The 17992-nt window shown below is 43.3% G+C and overlaps 1 protein-coding gene and 1 pseudogene across 1 annotated transcript in view; both read right to left on the bottom strand.

The window, feature by feature from the left end:
- Nucleotides 1–3243: 3243 nt before the first annotated feature.
- Nucleotides 3244–5943, bottom strand: LOC143824134 (calcipressin-2-like; annotated as a pseudogene).
- Nucleotides 5944–7737: 1794 nt separating this feature from the next.
- Nucleotides 7738–17992, bottom strand: part of WDR27 (WD repeat domain 27) — a 114275-nt gene continuing 104020 nt past the window's right edge. Inside the window, exon 26 of the mRNA XM_077347015.1 lies at nt 7738–7850. Coding sequence (XP_077203130.1) covers nt 7830–7850 — 21 coding nt within the window. The 3' untranslated portion in view covers nt 7738–7829. The remainder of the gene's footprint in view (nt 7851–17992) is intronic.

Here is a 17992-nt window from a genome sequence, read left to right as displayed (position 1 = left end):
AGCAGTCAAAAGTCCGAAATATGCGCTCTGGGGATTCCTTTGTTTAAGGTGGGCTCCCGCCGACTTCCTCTTTCTTCAGGAAGAGCAGTTCAGTGTGTGCGCCTTGTAGGGAGGAAAGAAAGCAGCCAGCTTTAGACACTGCTGTCTCCATAGACTGATGTGTGGGGCACAGTCCTGGTTGCCGCCTAGCCACAAGAGGCTTGCAATGGGCTGCTTTTGTAACTACTCTTGAAGTTTTTGTACTCTGCTTCAGTAAGGAGACTGAGGCAGGAGAATGTGATATCAGTTTACAAATTATCTTTCCCAGTAAAGTTTACTCTCCTTTTAACCTCAAAGCACTGTCAGTCTGAATCCCTGGACCAGTTTGGCAAGGTGCATAAAAGTGTTAAATAAAATAAGAGACAAAATGGCTGCCTATGGAACTCCACATGGGAGCTGACAGAGATGCAATTGTTCATCTCCCTCTGCAACCCTCTGTCCATTGGAGGACTATTTCCATATTCCAATGGCAGCGAGATAATGAGCAAGGAGCTCGTGGTCTACCAAGTCGAACACTGCTGTGAGATCTAGCATCACAAGCAGTGTTGACCCACTTCGGTCCAACTGGTACTGGAGATCATCCACCAAAGCAACCAGAACCATCTCTACCCCATGACCGGGCTGGATACCAGACTGTAATGGGTCCAGGACTAAAGCGTCATCTAGATATGCCATAAGATGGTCTTTCTATGGTTTGCTGGCAATATGATTTATTGAGCCCACCTCTTTAAAATGCATATCTGCCTAAGGCTTCCTATGATAGATGTTTAGCTTTCTTATGGTTTATGTTTACCTTGGGGAGGGGGTCAGTGTATTCTGGACAAATTCACTTCAGGATTCCTGTGGACAATGGGGAAAGCATTAATTGCTTTATAGAACAAATTTGCAAACTGGATTCACATACTAATCTAAATAATAATATATAATTTTAAAAAGAAAGAAGAGTAGGTTCTTATATGCTGCTTTTCTCTACCCAAAGGAGTCTCAAAGCAGCTTACATTCACCTTCCCTTTCTGCTCCCCACAAAAGACACCCTGTGAGGTGGGTGAGGCTGAGAGAGCCCTCACATTCCAGCTCGGTCAGAACAGCTTTATCAGTGCTGTGGTGAGTCCAAGCTCACCCAGTTGGCTGCATGTGGTGGAGGGTGGAATCAAACTTGGCTTGCCAGATTAGAAGTCTGCATTCCTAACCATTACAACAAGATCGCTCTATTAATGTTATTATTATTATTATTAATAATATTATAATAATTGAAAAAATATATCAAGTCTGTGGGGCTTTAAAGTGTTAGCAATCCTTGCCAACATGAATCACTAATTATATTTCCCCATGGGACACTGAGAGGCTTGCTTAAGGCCTCTCAAAGTTCCTCTCAGAGAAAAATTCACACTGAACTAGGATACAACTTGAAACCCCTTTATTAGTACGGAAAAGCTTATTTTTAATTTTTTTCTCACAACTGACATGTTTTTCGTGTTCCTGTCACAGAGGATCTTGAAGTTATTTTAGTATGAATTATACCATTGAACAAAGACTACAAATTGGGCTAGGATTGTCTTTATCCTCAGGAATTCATGAAAGAAGAACATTTCGAAGAATGATAAGAGAAGTTGGACTTCTGCTAGAAAGTAAGATAACTATTACTAAAGGTTACCAACTCTGAGTTGGAAAAATTCCTGGAGTTTGGGGGGGGGAGCTTGGGGAGGGTAGAAAGTTCAAACAGGATGTGATACCATTGAATTCACCTTTCAGAGTTCCCTGAGTCTTCAAGAAAACTGATCCTTGGAAATGTTATATATCTAGAATACCTCCAGACTTGAAGCTGGCAATCCTAGATTAGGTCAAATTACTCCATTTGTTCTGTTTTTCCCTCTGGTGGACAAGACTTAAAGTGCAATCCTAACCACCCTCCTAAATCAACTGATTTAGTATCATTGTTGTTGGAAGGGAACCATTAGTTCCAGTCCATAAGAGTTTAATTGCTGTATCAGACCAAGACTGATCCATCCAGCAATCTATTCTCAACAATTGCTAGCTGGCTTTGGGCATTCAGAAGATGAACAAGTAGTTTATGGCTATTCCTTGTTGATTATTCCCAGCATCTAGTGCTCGCATAGCTTACATTGATGCTCCTACTAGCTTACATTGGTATACCGATGTCCAATTTAGCTAACGTAGCTAATAGCCATAGTCTAATTCTTGTCTTTAAAAAAAAAGTTCTGCCCACATTGGTAGTAATTTTATTAGTTAATTATTCATTGTATAATTAAACCAACACAAGAGATAGCAGGATCATGTTACTCATGGATACCTTTTGATAATCAAGGGAAGATGGGAAAACCTCTGGTCTTGATATCGTCTTGATATCCAGTTTGGTGTAGTGGTTAGGAGTGCAGACTTCTAATCTGGCATTCCAGGTTCGATTCTGCACTTCCCCACATGCAGCCACCTGGATGACCTTGGGCTTGCCACAGCACTGATAAAACTGTTCTGACCAAGCAGTGATATCAGGGCTCTCTTAGCCTCACCTACCTCACAGGTTGTCTGTTGTGGGGAGAGGAAAGAGAAGGCGACTGTAAGCTGCTTTGAACCTCCTTTGGGTAGAGAAAAGCAGCATATAAGAGCCAACTCTTCTTCTTCTTCTTCTTCTTCTTCTTCTATATCATTGTGGCATTAATTCAAAAGCAGTGAGGTTAAAATGCATTCCAGTTTTGGAATTGCCTGAGTCAATGAGCCAGAAAATTCTATCCTGATTTTAGCAGTTTTATTGCTACAAAGCCCTGTCCTAGATGGCCAGTGCTAGCTGGATCTTGCCAGATCTTGGAAACTAAATATGGTCAGGCCTGGTTAGAATTTGGATGGGAAACCACCAAGGAAGTCTAAGGTTGTGAATAGCAGTCAATGGCAAAATACCTCTAAAGTCTATTGCTTTGAAAACCCCATGGGATGATTCACCGTCAGTCAGCTGTGACTTGATAGCCAAAACAAAAATACTGAGAAGTTCCTACAGCAGATAACTGGAGGATCCACATAATTATTTTTTAATTATTATTATTTATTTGATTTATTCCCCGCCATTCCCTAATGGCTCGTGGTGGATTACAACAACTGGGTAAAAAAAAAAATCCCCTAAAAACCCAATTAAAATCCCAGAATAAAATCACATACAATTAATCAACTACAAAGATACACGGTGGAAAAATGTTACGGGTAGCATATAGGCGCTGAGATCCTTTGATGGTGATGCCTGGAAGCAACTGGCCCCAATTTTGAAACAGCGCAAAGGAGATCATAGTTGGTTACAGGTGTTGCATCACTGGCCGGCTGCCAGCCAACAGGGGCGAGGCAGGAGGAGAGATGAGAAACTGCTTGGCTGGCTGAGGGGGCACCAAGTGTCACTTGTCCCCATCAGTCTCAGAGGTCTGGACCTGTACAAAGTACAGTTTTAACTTCTTCCCTTGGAACTGTGTTTCATGAAGCTCTATTCTTGCTCGAGCAGCAGATTTTGGGTTGCTGAAGTTTATCTGTACCTGCCAAAAACTCTTAAAGAGCTGAAATGTCACACAGTCGTCATAAGCATGGAATAAGCCCTCAAATTTGTCCTTGCTGTCCTCCTTTTCAAAAATGAACTGGTGAACATTGCAAGTGAAGAGGGAGTTGGGAAGGTCATTGAAGTCTATTATTTCATGGAAACATTTCTTGGTTTCCTTCTCTTGGTCTAGAGCAGTGGTCCCCAACCCCCAGTCCAGGGACCGGTCCCAGTCTGTGGATCAGTTGGTACTGGGCCGCGGCTCCTCCTCCTCCTCCCCGGCTGCTGCCTCGGGGGCTGCCCTGCCACTTTACCGCTGGCTCACCTTTGTTGCTCTCCAGTGGCCACCATGGCTGGGGCTCCCCCTCGGCGTGGCACGGTGCAGCTGCTGCTGGCAGCGCCCCTAGCAGGCGGTGGGAAATCAGGGGCTCCGGAGGGAAAGGAAGTGGAGCAGGGGCTTAGGCGTCTCTCAGCAAAAGACTAGCCCCACCTCCGTGCCTCAGTAAAATTGTCAAGCGTTGACCGGTCTCCGGTAATAAAAAGGTTGGGGACCACTGGTCTAGAGTACAGTAAGAAAAGTCCTCCATTGGCTGGGAAACAGGTCTTAAAGGTGCTACTGGAATCTGATTTTATTGTGCTACTTCAGACCAACATGGCTACCCTTTTGAACCTAATCTTCTACTATAATTGTTTATGTATTGGAGTATGCTTGATTCTTCAAAAAAAAATTTAATTCTTGTTATTTTCCCCATTCATTCCAGTGAGTCCTTCTGTAAAAGCTGCAGTGGCCTTTAGTTGTCATTAAATAAAGTATTTTCTTACCTTGGACCTGGTGTTCCTACTAGTTGACAGTCCTGGTTATTCCCATGCATCTATGGGAATATCACATTAGAGTCTTATTAAATTTCAGTATGAACCTGAATCCAGATTTCATTTTGGCTTGCTTCTGATCTTCATAAATCTAATTAGGATCTGGTGACAAGAATTTATTACAATACTTCTGAAACTAATGGAAGTGTTCATATGAACAAAAACAATAGATTTATTAAATCTTCAGAATACTGTGTTATTAAGTTTCTTGTACAAGAACCTTAAAATTGAATGTGAAGCAGAAGGAAGAAAATGACATGGCTTATGGATTCTTTCCAGATACTCTTGTGACTATTGCCCAAATTATGCTTTTGGATTTGTATTCCAGAAAAGTTAGCACTTTAACATTTCAGTCAACAACAAAATGCAAATTATTAAATGCAGTTTTTAAACTGAAGTTTAGTGGGGGATGTCACCCAACTATGGGACCATCTGCTTAGACTCCTCCTTAGTTAGGATCTCATAGAACTTTATGGGGACTAGAATAGACATGTATTCAATATAGGGGTGCCACTTAGCACTCCCATACCCAAATGCATGAAGCAGCAGGACCAAACAGGGAGAGCATCATTATGACAATTCAACAAGATCACTTCCAGTACTGTGATGTAATTTCATTGACATGATGCTTAGGGCTGATCCTGCGTTGAGCAGGGGGTTGGACTAGATGGCCTGTATGGCCCCTTCCAACTCTATGATTCACCTCAAACTAGAGTTAAACAACAGTGTGTGTGTATATGTGTTTGTGTTAGTGTTGCACTGGTGCAAAGATATCCCTTCTAGTTCATATTAGAAGTGAGGTCATTGCTTCACTGTAATATATGTCAGGCCATTTTGCACCCTCAGCAATCTTTCAATGGATATTAGTGCTAGGCTGACACCTGTAATCTAGCATACTGCACCAGAGGAAATTCTGCACAGGAGAAACCCTCACCATTACTCAGTGTATTTGGCACCATTTTCCCCATGAAAGCTCCACCATGAAATTTTCAATTCTGCATGGTCCTCACTCCTTCTGGCGGTGAGTGCTCATTATCCAACATTGTTTCCTTGCAGTATTTTATTTGTTTTGCAACTTTTCCTGTGCGGTGTGAGTTAAGCCCGAACAACAAGGTGAATTAGGTAAATCATTTATTTTAAGCCATTACTAAATATATAACATTTCTATAGCAAAGCCTGAGAATATAGGCTTAAAAATGTATCACCTTAGCCTGCTAACAGCCACCCTCTTTCACCTCCCAACCCAATTTCCATTTTTTTACTGTCAACCTGCTCTATAGGTCTTAAATCTTGTTACTTCTTGCAGCTATGTATAATTTTGCACATCAATACTGCTGGAAACATGTTAATAGCATCCCCTGTATAACACATCCCCTGTGTTTGTCTTTTGTATTGCATGAAGAACATATGAACTACTGGATTAGCTCTGACGGACTCCCAGTAAATGTCCTGGTACTAATTGGTTCTTTATATTAGTGTACCGGTTCTTTATCAGAATACGACATGCCCAGCTTGATAAATATAAACCAGTAGTATCAAAACATTTAACTTGTTCTTTAACAAAATCTTCAGTGTAAATGCCAGGACAAACTGGTCTGTGGCTGATTTGCACTCCTGGACCTTTTCTCTCTGCTTTCAGATTGGACTTTATAGATTGCTTTCTGATCTTTTTGTCCTGTTAGAGTTTTAAGTAGCTAAACGTGTACCTGGCAAACATTCCTACGGCTTCTTTCCAGCACTTTTCTGGAGACAAAAAGCAGCTGAGGATCAAGACATATGGCTTACACTGCTGTGCTATTCATGTTTACTCAGATAGGAGTCTTCCTGAGTTCAGTGAGACTTACTCTATAATAAATGTGTGTTAGGATTTAAGCATTATTTGCAATTGCAAATGAAATGTTTTTGGCTACTAAAACACCAATGTGTGCCATCTTTGAGATAGATGTCCATTCATTCATTCATTCATTCATTCATTCGTTCGTTCGTTCATTCATTCCTTAGATTTTTAGCCCGCCACTCTCCAGGGACTTGTGGTGGGGTACAGTATAAAGGTAAAGGTAAAGGTATCCCCTGTGCAAGCACCGAGTCATGTCTGACCCTTGGGGTGACGCCCTCTAGCGTTTTCATGGCAGACTCAATACGGGGTGGTTTGCCAGTGCCTTCCCCAGTCATGACCGTTTACCCCCCAGCAAGCTGGGTACTCATTTTACCGACCTCGGAAGGATGGAAGGCTGAGTCAACCTTGAGCCGGCTGCTGGGATCGAACTCCCAACCTCATGGGCAGACAGTTCCAGACAGCATATCGCTGCCTTACCACTCTGCGCCACAAGAGGCTCATTGGGGTACAGTATAACCCCCCATAAAACATGATATTTTAGAGTAACGGCCAGGACATCAAATGATACCAAACCAACAAAATGGCAGCAAGCATGAACTATGGATGAGATACCAATGGTGGAAGCACTGAACATAGCGTTGACATTCTTTCAAGGTTCATCCCTGTATTCATCAAGGAAATGGATACTACCTAGACAAAATTAGGGATACTTCAAATATTACCATTATGGGCTGGATATAGCTACATGTGATTGTATGAGGGCAGGATGGGCAGTGAGAACTAAATTTTTGTGCAGTTGAGCAAGGGTGTGCTTAAAAAAGAAATATAAAAGGAGGGCAATACAGTCTTCATTTCATTGCTCTTCCTCTTTCCTATTCTTTGTCATTTCGCCAGGCTCCATGTTAGAAAGGTTTTGGTGCATATGCTTGTGAGTGACATGTTGCTACTTATGGGACACTGGGAAATATGACTTATGATTAACCTTGGGACAGGTTAGATGTCACTTTTACTTGGCACTGTCCCATGCTACAAGAGGACAACTGCCCTTCCTATCTAATTGTCCACCCCTTGCTTGATGGATGAAGCCAATTTTTGATTGTCGCTCTTATAGAAGGCAGGGCCCCTTATGATTGGCTTTATATTTGTGGTTCCAGTTTTGAAAAGCAGTGCCTATACCACTGCAGTAAACCCAACAACTCCTCAGAAATCAACTGGTGTGCTAATTAAATCAAGGGGAAAGGACTTGTGGTTTTCAGTGGTATGCCTAATTTTCTTTGGATTGTGTTTGTGTATGTCACAGCTCAGTAAAGCCTGGGTGTTTTTGGCTGTCTTTTATTATATCTGAAATATTGTCCAGGTTGCAGCTTGATGTAATGGTAATAATGGGATGTGTGCAAAAAAAAATTATAGAGCTTGCTGGTTTTTATTTGGTTTCTTTATTCCCTTTTGGTTTCTTCTCATTACACAGATTTTGCAGTCCACATAGACTTCTCCACCCTAAATATATGTTCTCATGATATATCATTGGAATGTATATAATCATCTGTCCTGTTCTTAATTACAGTGGTGAGAGCTCTGTAAGAATAGAAAGAAGTCAGAAAGTTGAAAGTGTGTGGTATATACACACATTTCTTTTGTCCTAAGATTCCCTGGATCAAACAGGTTTGTGAAACTACACAAAACAATTCAGTTTGTTTTTAAAAGACAAGCATGACAGGATCTCCACAAATTACAATTTGCTAAGTCAAATGCACCAAGTCAAATACAGATGATAGTCCACCAGGACCTTTTAAAACTTTTTTTTTACTGCAACCCTTGAGTGAAATAAAAAAGGGTAAGGGGATGTCAAGTGTGTGCAGGCCGTAATTTGGTCAGTGTTTGTGCCCTCACACTTTGGCCTTGGCTCATAAAGGGTTTGCCGTGACCCAGAAATCTTTATCCATTGCTACTTTTACCTTTTTACAGCCATTATGACCTGTTGGGATTCAGGGGCCATGGGGATAGTTGTGAAATGGGCCTCAGTTAGCCTGAGCTGCTACTGCTCCCTGACACCAGGGACACCCTTGTAATCATGTGGCAGGAGGCCTAATGAAGGCTGCACAAGAAGGCCTCCCTGCAGACATGCTGCCAAATGCCTTGCTTGGAGAAAAATGGGTGGTGGGAGCAAAGGATTCATGGACACTGGTGAAGCTCATGGGCCAGTTTGGGGCAGGAAATTATGCAGTCCTGGTGGATTTGCAACCAGTAATATCATGAGGAAAATCACAAGTCTGAAGTTAGGACTAAAAATGGGGAAACAAAAGAGGGAATAGGTGTCCTTGATGATGCAACTGTGGGATGGCAATCATTGTGGATCCTGCCCATGCAGATAGTGGGTGTGCATGCACCTTATGGGCTGGGCTGGGCTGGCTCATGGGCAAGAATCTTTTACAAAGTTCAACACAGGCAGGGAATTTCAGTGGCAGCATGTGTGGCCATTTTCATGTGTAAGCCTTAATAAATATGGAAACATTCCATCCTCAAATGGCTATTTTTCCATGCTGGTCTGGAAAATGTCTCTAAATTACTTGCTGTGCATGACTAGAGGTCTGCTGAATATAAAGCAGTGTTGTTACCTCTATTTTGCACTTAAAATTATCACCACTAGCTTTCTATGACATATTATTTTTATTTATTTTATTTAGTGTGTTTTTTTTACTGAGACTAAAGGAGGCTTACACAGTGTAAGAGAACTCAATCAAGTTGCATAAGATGTTTAACACCATGCAACAAGACCAGGATCACAAACAATTAGAAATGCAAAAAAAAAAGTGTCACACATGATATGCAAAACCTAAGCAGTGCAAAAACAATGGGATTATACAAGTTGAAAACAGGACAGGCAATTTGTACAATGATAGCAGAATAGACTACAATCCGGTTTTCTTTCTAAAAGTGCTTCCATTTTATTATCCTACAGCATTGTAATGGAGATAGTTTTTTAACCTGGTGGTGGCCTGTTTTTGCTTTAGGCTAATATTTTGAGGCCCATGCTTCAAAATGAAGAAAATTTCAGTGTTTTATCAAGGAGGGCTTGAATATAAGTATCACTCTGTTCTTTTAATGAGTGCTGAAGCTGTCCTTTAAAACCATTTTTTTAACATCTAGGGCATCCTTGGCTATGAAATGTTGTTCTTACACAATAAAGACTGACTCAACCCTAAAAACTGTGAGGATGACATTGTCTTGCGAGCTCACAGTAATGTTGTGTTGTTTTCCACCACAAATTTAAGCTACTAGAAGAAGAAGAGTTGGTTCTTATATGCCGAAGTGGCTTACAGTCGCCTTCCCTTTCCTCTCCCCACAACAGACACCCTGTGGGGTGGGTGAGGCTGAGAGAGCCCTGATATCACTGCTCAGTCAGAACAGCTTTATCAGTGCTGTGGTGAGCCCAAGGTCACCCAGCCGGCTGCATGTGGAAGAGAAGAAGGGAACCAAACCCGGCTCACCAGATTAGAAGTCCACACTCCTAACCACTACACTAAGCTGGCTTTCTAAGAAGCTAACAGGCAAAAAGCAAAAACAAACTCATGTAACGTTCAGTTCTGTGCCACTTCAAAATTGGAACAAGGCTAAATTCTTCCACACTTCTGTTATTGCTATAAAGTATCTCTGAAACAAATTGAAGCAATTTATACTTCATATTTGCTGTAGACAGGAATTAATAATTTTATTATTTTAGAAACCTACAGTCTTTTTCTTCCATTAATTTACTTCTGAAAAAATGTGCACGAGCACTATTATTCCTCCTACTCAACACATTTAATATGAAACTGCAGCTGAGGGATCTAAAAATCATTACTGGAAACTTTGCAATGTTGCTCTGTTTGCTTTTTATGGAAGGCTATCGGATAGTAATAGAGATTTACACTGCAGTGGAAAGTAGAGAGAAGCCTAGTCTGAAGAATGTGTATGTGTGTTAAATGCAATCAAGTCTCTTCTGACCTATGGCAACCCTACTAATTAATGGTCTCCAACATGCCTTTTGTCAACAGCCGTGCTCTGGTCCTGCACATTGAGGGCTGTGGCTCCCTTGAGTCAATCTACCTCATGCTGCCTTCTCCTACTGCCTTCAGCTGTTCTGACCAGTACTGTCTTTTCCGGTGAGTCTTTTCTTCAGTGTGCACAAAGTATGATAGCCTCAGTTTGATCATTGTATCTTCTAGGGAGACTTAAGGCTTGAGTTGATCTAGAATCCACTTATTTGTCTTTAAAGGTAAAGGTATCCCCTGTGCAAGCACTGGGTCATGTCTGACCCTTGGGGTGATGCCCTCCAGCGTTTTCATGGCAGACTCAATACGGGGTGGTTTGCCAGTGCCTTCCCCAGTCATTACCGTTTACCCCCCAGCAAGCTGGGTACTCATTTTACCGACCTCGGAAGGATGGAAGGCTGAGTCAATGTTGAGCCGGCTGCTGGGATTGAACGCCCAGCCTCATGGGCAGAGCTTTCAGACTGCATGTCTCCTGCCTTAACACTCTGCGCCACAAGAGGCTCTCTATTTGTCTTTAAGGCGGTCCAAAAACTCTCTTTTCAAAGGAATCATCTTTCTTCCTGTTAGCCTTCTTCACTGTCCAACTTTCACACCAATGGAGAGTAATGGAGAATACTATAATATGAATTATCTTGATTTTGGTCACCAGTGACACAGTGTTCTACTTATGGATCACTACTACCTCCTTATTGGATGCCTTTCCCAATCTCAATCTTTTTCTGATTTTTTGGTTGCAATCTCCCTTTTGGTGGATGATGGAGCCATGGAATAGAAAATCTTGAACAATTTCAATTTCTTCCTTGTCAACCTGAAAGTTGTATAATTTCTCAGTAGTCATTAATTTTGTCTTACTCATGTACAGCATAATCCTGCTTTGGCACTTTCTGCTTTAACTTTCTAAATCTAAAGAATACTTTCCACTTAAAGTGTTCAATATAAAACCTTTCCTATAGCAGCTCTGTACTACTATCTGGCAGTGGCTGACCGGTTTCTTTTTATTTGTAGAAACTGGATTTCATTGATGTGAGCACTGTATTAATGCTTTCCGGGCTTCTCAGTAACTCCAGTATCCTCTGTTGTGACTAAAAAGATAATTACCATCTGGTTCCTGTTGAATCTGAATTTCCAAATAAAATTTCTTAGGTGTTGGACTTCTACTTAATAGTTTAGATCAGGGGTAGTCAACCTGTGGTCCTCCAGATGTCCATGAACTACAATTTCCATGAGCTCCTGCCAGCATTTGCTGGCAGGGGCTCATGGGAATTGTAGTCCATGAACATCTGGAGGACCATAGGTTAAATACCTCTGGTTTAGATAAGATACACTTCCAGCACTGTCATGGCAAATAATCAGATCATCAACATATGTTAGAATAAAAATGTCTTCCACCTTTGTGTCTACTATAAACACAGGCACCAACTTTGCCCTTTTTGAAATTCTGAATGTGTAGCATTTTGTTCAGCTTGTCATTCCAGGCTTTACTAGCTTGTTTAAACCAATAAAACCCTTTCTGAAGTTTACAAACTAGATGTCCTTTCTGTATCTAAAAACTCAAGCACTTAGAAATACAGAGCTGGAATGGATCCAAGGGTCATCTAGTCCAATCCCCTGCATAATGCAGGAAATTCACAGCTACACTCCCCCAGTGAGCCCTATTGTATGCCCAGAGGAAAGCAAAAAACCTCTAGGATCCTGGGCCAAACTGTCCTGGAAAAAAATCCTTCCTGATCCCAAACTGGCCATCAGCATTACCGAGGACATATAAGAAAGCACCACAAGACTTAAGCACTAGTTCATCCCTTCTTGCACTCTCTTTCTCACAACCTGCCTGGTACTCTTTCAGCATGTAGAAATGCAGCCCATGTATTCTGTTTGCTGGTTTCTACGTGTTGTTATGATTAGGAGCATTCTAATCATGGAATATTTCACAACTGGTGCAAAATCCTGATGATAATCTGATTAATAAATCAGAGAGAATCTTTATGCATCTAGACTGATGTATCATTCAACTTCAATTTTTTCAGTCTTCCTGCTTGGCCTTAAAAATCTTTTTGAATCACATGACATTCATAACCATGGATAGATCAGTGGCAGCCCATGTGTTATTGTTGTATAATGCCAATCAGGTCCATCATTGGTGCCTGTACACCTCTTTATTGGCCATCAACCCACTGGCTGCCATAATCAGATTAGAACTCCCGCCCCTAACTGTCTTCCCACAATTTTGCTGCTTCTTCAGTCTCTGGCCCCTCAGACACCTCTCCTGAGGTAAGTGAGCTGCCCTCTTTGGCTGCACCCTCCTGAAGCAATGGCTCCTGCCTACAGAGTTTAAAGAAGCCAGTCTGTGTCTTCTCTGAGGGGGAGCATCTACCCCACCATACCCCAACCATCACCTTTCCCCTCTTACAGACGCTGGGGCACACCAGCCACCAGGCCATCCCTCCCTCCCTCCCACCTGACATCGAGGCCACCAGCACATGCCTCCACGCTGCCTCCTGCCAACTCTGAAGCTTGCCTGCAGGCCGAGAAAAGCCCGAACAAAGGGGAGGGACAGGGGAGGGGACACCAGGGAAAGGGGAGAGTCCCCTAGAATTACAGCTCCAGCCTAAAGAGATCAGTTCCCATAGAGAAAATGGATGTTTTGAAGGGTGAACTCTCTGGTACTGTAACTGGGGATGCCAGCTGTCCTCAGCACAGTCCTGGGTGAGTGGCAGGCATTTTGCAAACATTCTCCACCTGCAGGCTGGGCTTCCCTTGGTGTTTGTTTCCTGCTCATGACTGATGGAGCTCACTGACAGATAGGTGAGGCTAGGATTTTGGCTCCATGCTGCCCAGAACACCCCTGTAGACATAGCCCTTCCTGCAGGCCATTCTGCCAAATTTCCTTCCATTACAGAGAAGAAGAAGAGTTGGTTCTTATATGCCGCTTTTCCCTACCCGAAGGAGGCTCAAAGCTGCTTACAAACGCCTTCCCATTCCTCTCCCCACAACAGACACCCTGAGAGCCTTGATATTCCTGCTCGGTCCGAACAGTTTTATCAGTGCCGTGGCGAGCCCAAGGTCACCCAGCATGTGGGGGCATGTGGGGGAGTGCAGAATCGAACCTGGCATGCCAGATTAGAAGTCCGCACTCCTCACCACTACACCAAACTGGCTCTCAAGGAAAGAGAGGAAAGAGAAGAGTGCTTCCTATCTTTTGGAACTTGCTAGCATCATGTGGGGAAGGACCCATAGCTTAGTGATAAATGAGGTTGAAGTCTGTCCTCAGATTATTTTTGGGTGCATCCTTGCCCTAGTGTCCTCCTGGTTGTTCTATGCAGGGGTAGCCAAACTGTGGCTCTCCAGATACCTGTGGACTACAATTCCCATGAGCCCCTGCCAGCACACGTTCATGTTTTAAGTAATAAATAACCTATCTCTATAATCAAAAGGAGAGTTGTAACTCAAAGGCTCTCCAGACCCCACCTAGAGGCTGGCAGATGTTTTCTTTTGTTTGCTTGCTTCTGGTTCAGTCACAATGTGATCCATGCAACGGTTACTTCTAGATTAGACTTCTGTAACTCGCTCTACGCGGGCCTACCCTTGTCTCTAACCCGGAAGTTACAGCTGGTACAGAATGCAGCTGCACGGGTCCTCACTAAATCATCTTGGAGGTCCCATGTTCAGCCTCTGCTGAAGCAGCTGCACTGGTTGCCAGTTTGTTTCCGGATCAGGTTCAAGGTTTTGGTACTAACCTTTAAGACTATACGCGGCTTGGGTCCTGCATACTTGAGGGACCGCCTATCTCCTTATGCCCCCCGCAGGGCACTTCGCTCTGCGGGTAAGAATCTGCTGATGATCCCAGGACCCCGGGAGGCACGCCTGGCCTCGACAAGGGCCAGGGCCTTTTCGGTCCTGGCCCCTACCTGGTGGAATGAGCTCCCTGAAGAGCTGCGGGCCCTGTCGGAGCTCTCTGAGTTCCGCAGAGCCTGCAAAACGGAGCTCTTCCGCCAGGCGTTTGTCTAAGGCCGGGTGATGGCCCGGGGCTAAGATCGGACCCCTCTCCCCGGAGGGGGGAGGCCAGTACTAAACTGACCTGGTTCCCCAGAGTGTTCCATCCTATGCCCAATTATCCTCCGTTCCCTTCTGCTCATCCAGTGGGCCTGTACGGGAATAGTTTTAATCGCCATCATTGTGACTTAGTCATTGTTTTAATGGGGTTTTAATGGGGTTTTAATGGGGAATTTTAATGGTTAATATATTGTATTTGTATTAAAATGTTGTGAACCGCCGCGAGCCGGTTTCCGAGAGCGGCGGTCATACAAATCAAATAAATAATAATAATAATAATAAACAATGATTGCCTGAGGTCTGGAATCTCATCTTCCTCTGAAGCAGACTCTGATTCCTTTGACATTTTTTTAAAAAACTGGTACAGATTTTGTTGATTGACATATGAAGAGTTGTAAACATTATATGTTGTATTCAAGCTAGTTTCCCTCTGAAAAAAAGCTTATTGCATTTGCACCAAAAAAGGCTAGCAATGTATTTGACTGGCTGGCAGGCAGGCAGGCATTTTTTGGCTTCAAGGACACACAAACCCATTTTTTTGCGTAACAAGGCCACAGCTTTATATGCACTGGTGGCTCTAGCCTCTACTTATGGCAGAGCCAAAAAGTGGCTGGGAATTTTGATTGCTACATCATGAAATGCAGTAGTTAGTGAACTCCCCTCATGTTCACAAATGGCTATGGCAATTAGCATTTGCTGCCAGCAGACTTCAATCCTGGTTGTAAATGTCTACATGGCTCCTGGTAGAACCAATGCCCAACTGGATAAAGATTGGGCCTGGATACATATATATCAGAATTGATAAACACCCATCCAACAGCATATGTAATTGTGGAGGGGGGTCTTTAATGCTAGAACTGGACCAGATGATAATAAGCTTTATGCTAACTATCCTTATCCATTGTTGTTCCTCTATATATTTATGAAACAGCCTAGGGGGTGGGTCATGTCCAGCTGTCCAAGTTGGAATAGGGCCAATCAGGGTGCAGCCAGCTTTGCCCTGATTGGCCCTGCCCCTGCAGCTCCCGCCCTCCGTCCCTGGACTCTAGACTCTTTTTTCTCAGACGCCTCAGTTCCCGGAGCCAGCAGCAGGTGAGAGGGTCAAAGGGTCATGGAGGCGGGCCTCCTAACATGGGCCTCTTGGCCTGCTAGGCTGGGCCTGCTGATGAGGGTCTCCCAGCCTGCTGTCTGTTAAGGAGATGACTAGCTGACTGCTAAGGAGCTCTGTCGGCCCTGCTAATGAGCTGCCCAGCCCCCACCCGCCCCACTTGATCTGGCTTCAAGCTGCCGCCCAAGACCACCTTAAACTGCCTGGCCAAGGGCCAGGCGAGGGAGCCCTTTCAAGGCCCGTTCTTAGGAACAGGCTTTGAAGCTAGTAAATTCCATAGAACTAACAATGAATATAGGATGTTACCTTATACAAGACATTCCAAAGATCTTAAATTTGTGAGATCTTAAATTTAATTACACAGGATTTCTTCTGACTCAAATGCTAAGCCAAATGGATCTAGGTATGTTAAACAGCTCAGTAAAAGGGGATCACCCAGCTGAATTTACCTGCTGGATGGGGGACAGAAGGAGCGTAATAGATTATATTATTATATCAAAAGATTTTGTCCAGTTCATAAGATAATTCAAGATAGCATCCTTTTACAATAATGATCATTTGCCTTTAAAAATGGTATTTAATACCCCCCCCCCATAGCCAACATGTGGTTAAACGAAAGAATTAGTGGAGCTACAGATTCCAAAATCAAGATAAGCCCAGTTAGATGGAATGCCAAAATAGATAAAACCATGGCACACTTTCAGAGATATATCACAAAGATTCTTAAATTGTGAACAGATAGATATTGGCATAAAGGGTTTTGAACAACTGTTAGAGGAGAAGTACAGATGGCCCTAAAAAGTCAGAATGTGAATCAAGAACAGTTGGCAAGTCATCTATCTAAACCTTGGCACAACAGAGAATATAGGCAGGGCAAAGGTACCCGAAAAGCAAAATACAGAGAGTACAGACACAATCCTACACAAAACTTATGGGAAGAACTAAAGGTAAAGAAATCTTATTATAAAGCATTATAATGCTCGGAAATGTACATCACTCCTCCATTCTCTTCGTCGCTTCAGTAGTGGGGGTTGAAAGGGGATTCTTTTTCCGTCATGTTGGAATTTTTAAAGTCTTTTAATGGGGATTTTAATGGGGTTAAGACTACTGTTACCCGCCGCAAGCCTAATAGGAAGTGGCGGAAAATAAATCTATAACAATAACAATAATAATAATATGTAAAATGCTCTGGTAAGTGGTAAGAATAAAGCTGTAAGGTCTAGGTGGGAGGAGAAAGGGGCGGGGTGGGGCGAATCCAGGATAAAAACTCAAAGGGGCCACTTATGAGCCGCGCACCGCGTGGCTCCTGATTGACCCCTTGGCCTGTCCCAGAAGACCTGCTGTAGTAGTCAGCCAACCACATCTCCCTCTGACTTTAGTGGCCCCCCCATGAGGACTCTCCCCATTTCCCAGTGGGGAACATGGGGCCCTTTTGCCGCTAGGGTCCTGCATAAGGGAAGTGTACCACAGTGAGTGTACCACAGGTACCACAGTGGGTGTACACCTCCATTGGTCCACCTCAGGCCTCCTGGCATTGCAAGTACTACACCTTCCCCTTGGGGTTGGCCCTGCTCACACTCTACTTTCTTACGGAAGCCCCATATCTGGGGAGGCCAGATTTAGGCTGCCCTCCCCAAAAAACCAAGTTCAACCCTATGCCAATTTGCAAGCTGTGACAGAATCAAAGCAACCAAACACAGCAGTCATAAATCATGAACCTGAAGGGGTCAGGAGGCAGGAAGCTGTCTGGCTGCAGCTCTCGGGGGGGGGGGGGAGAGGCTGGGCCCACGCACTTGGCATTTTATAAAGGGCCTGTGCCTCTCCATCCCTTTACAGCAAGACACAGCTGTGTCCTGCCGCACCGAATGCACCAGTACACAGTGTGTCATTATTCTGCATCTCCTCCTGCTGCTGGCTCCACCACCTGTCAACTTGCAGCCCTGGTAGGTTTGTGGCCTTTTTTTGGTTTTTCTGTGTTTGGGCTTACAACAATGGGGTGCGACAAGGATTTTCAAGCAGGATTATGTGCCAAGCATTTTCAAGTTGCTTTCAATTTACAGTGATCCTATGAATTCATATCCTCCACACAAAAAAGTTGTGTCATTAACAGCCTTGCCTCAGGCTGGGGGCCATTGCTTCTTTGATTGAGTCAATCCATCTCTTGCTGGGTCTTTCCCTTCCACTACTGCTTTCACTGTTTCCTAGCTCTAGTATTTTCCAGTGGGTATTTCTCATGATGTTAAACTGAAATAAAACTACATTTCAGTGGAACTATTTACAAAAACACTTGAAACTCATGCAACTAGAATTATCCCACTAGTAGTAGTGAATATATCAGCAAAAGGAAGGAAACATGAATGAAATATTTTATTAGATTTGGACAAACTGTCCAAAGCTTTTTTTTCTTAAAACCACTATGATTATTAAAAGCCCACCATATTTAAGAAACAGGCATTCCCACGAGCCAGCAAAATAAACTCATGTCTGTTAATTACCAGTTGCCTAAGCTGAGATGAATCATGGCTGGG

Source organism: Paroedura picta, chromosome 1, assembly GCF_049243985.1.
Source record: "Paroedura picta isolate Pp20150507F chromosome 1, Ppicta_v3.0, whole genome shotgun sequence".
NCBI classification, from domain to species: domain Eukaryota; kingdom Metazoa; phylum Chordata; class Lepidosauria; order Squamata; family Gekkonidae; genus Paroedura; species Paroedura picta.
Note: the sequence above shows the minus strand (reverse complement) of the source record. Positions and strands in the feature narration are given on the sequence as shown.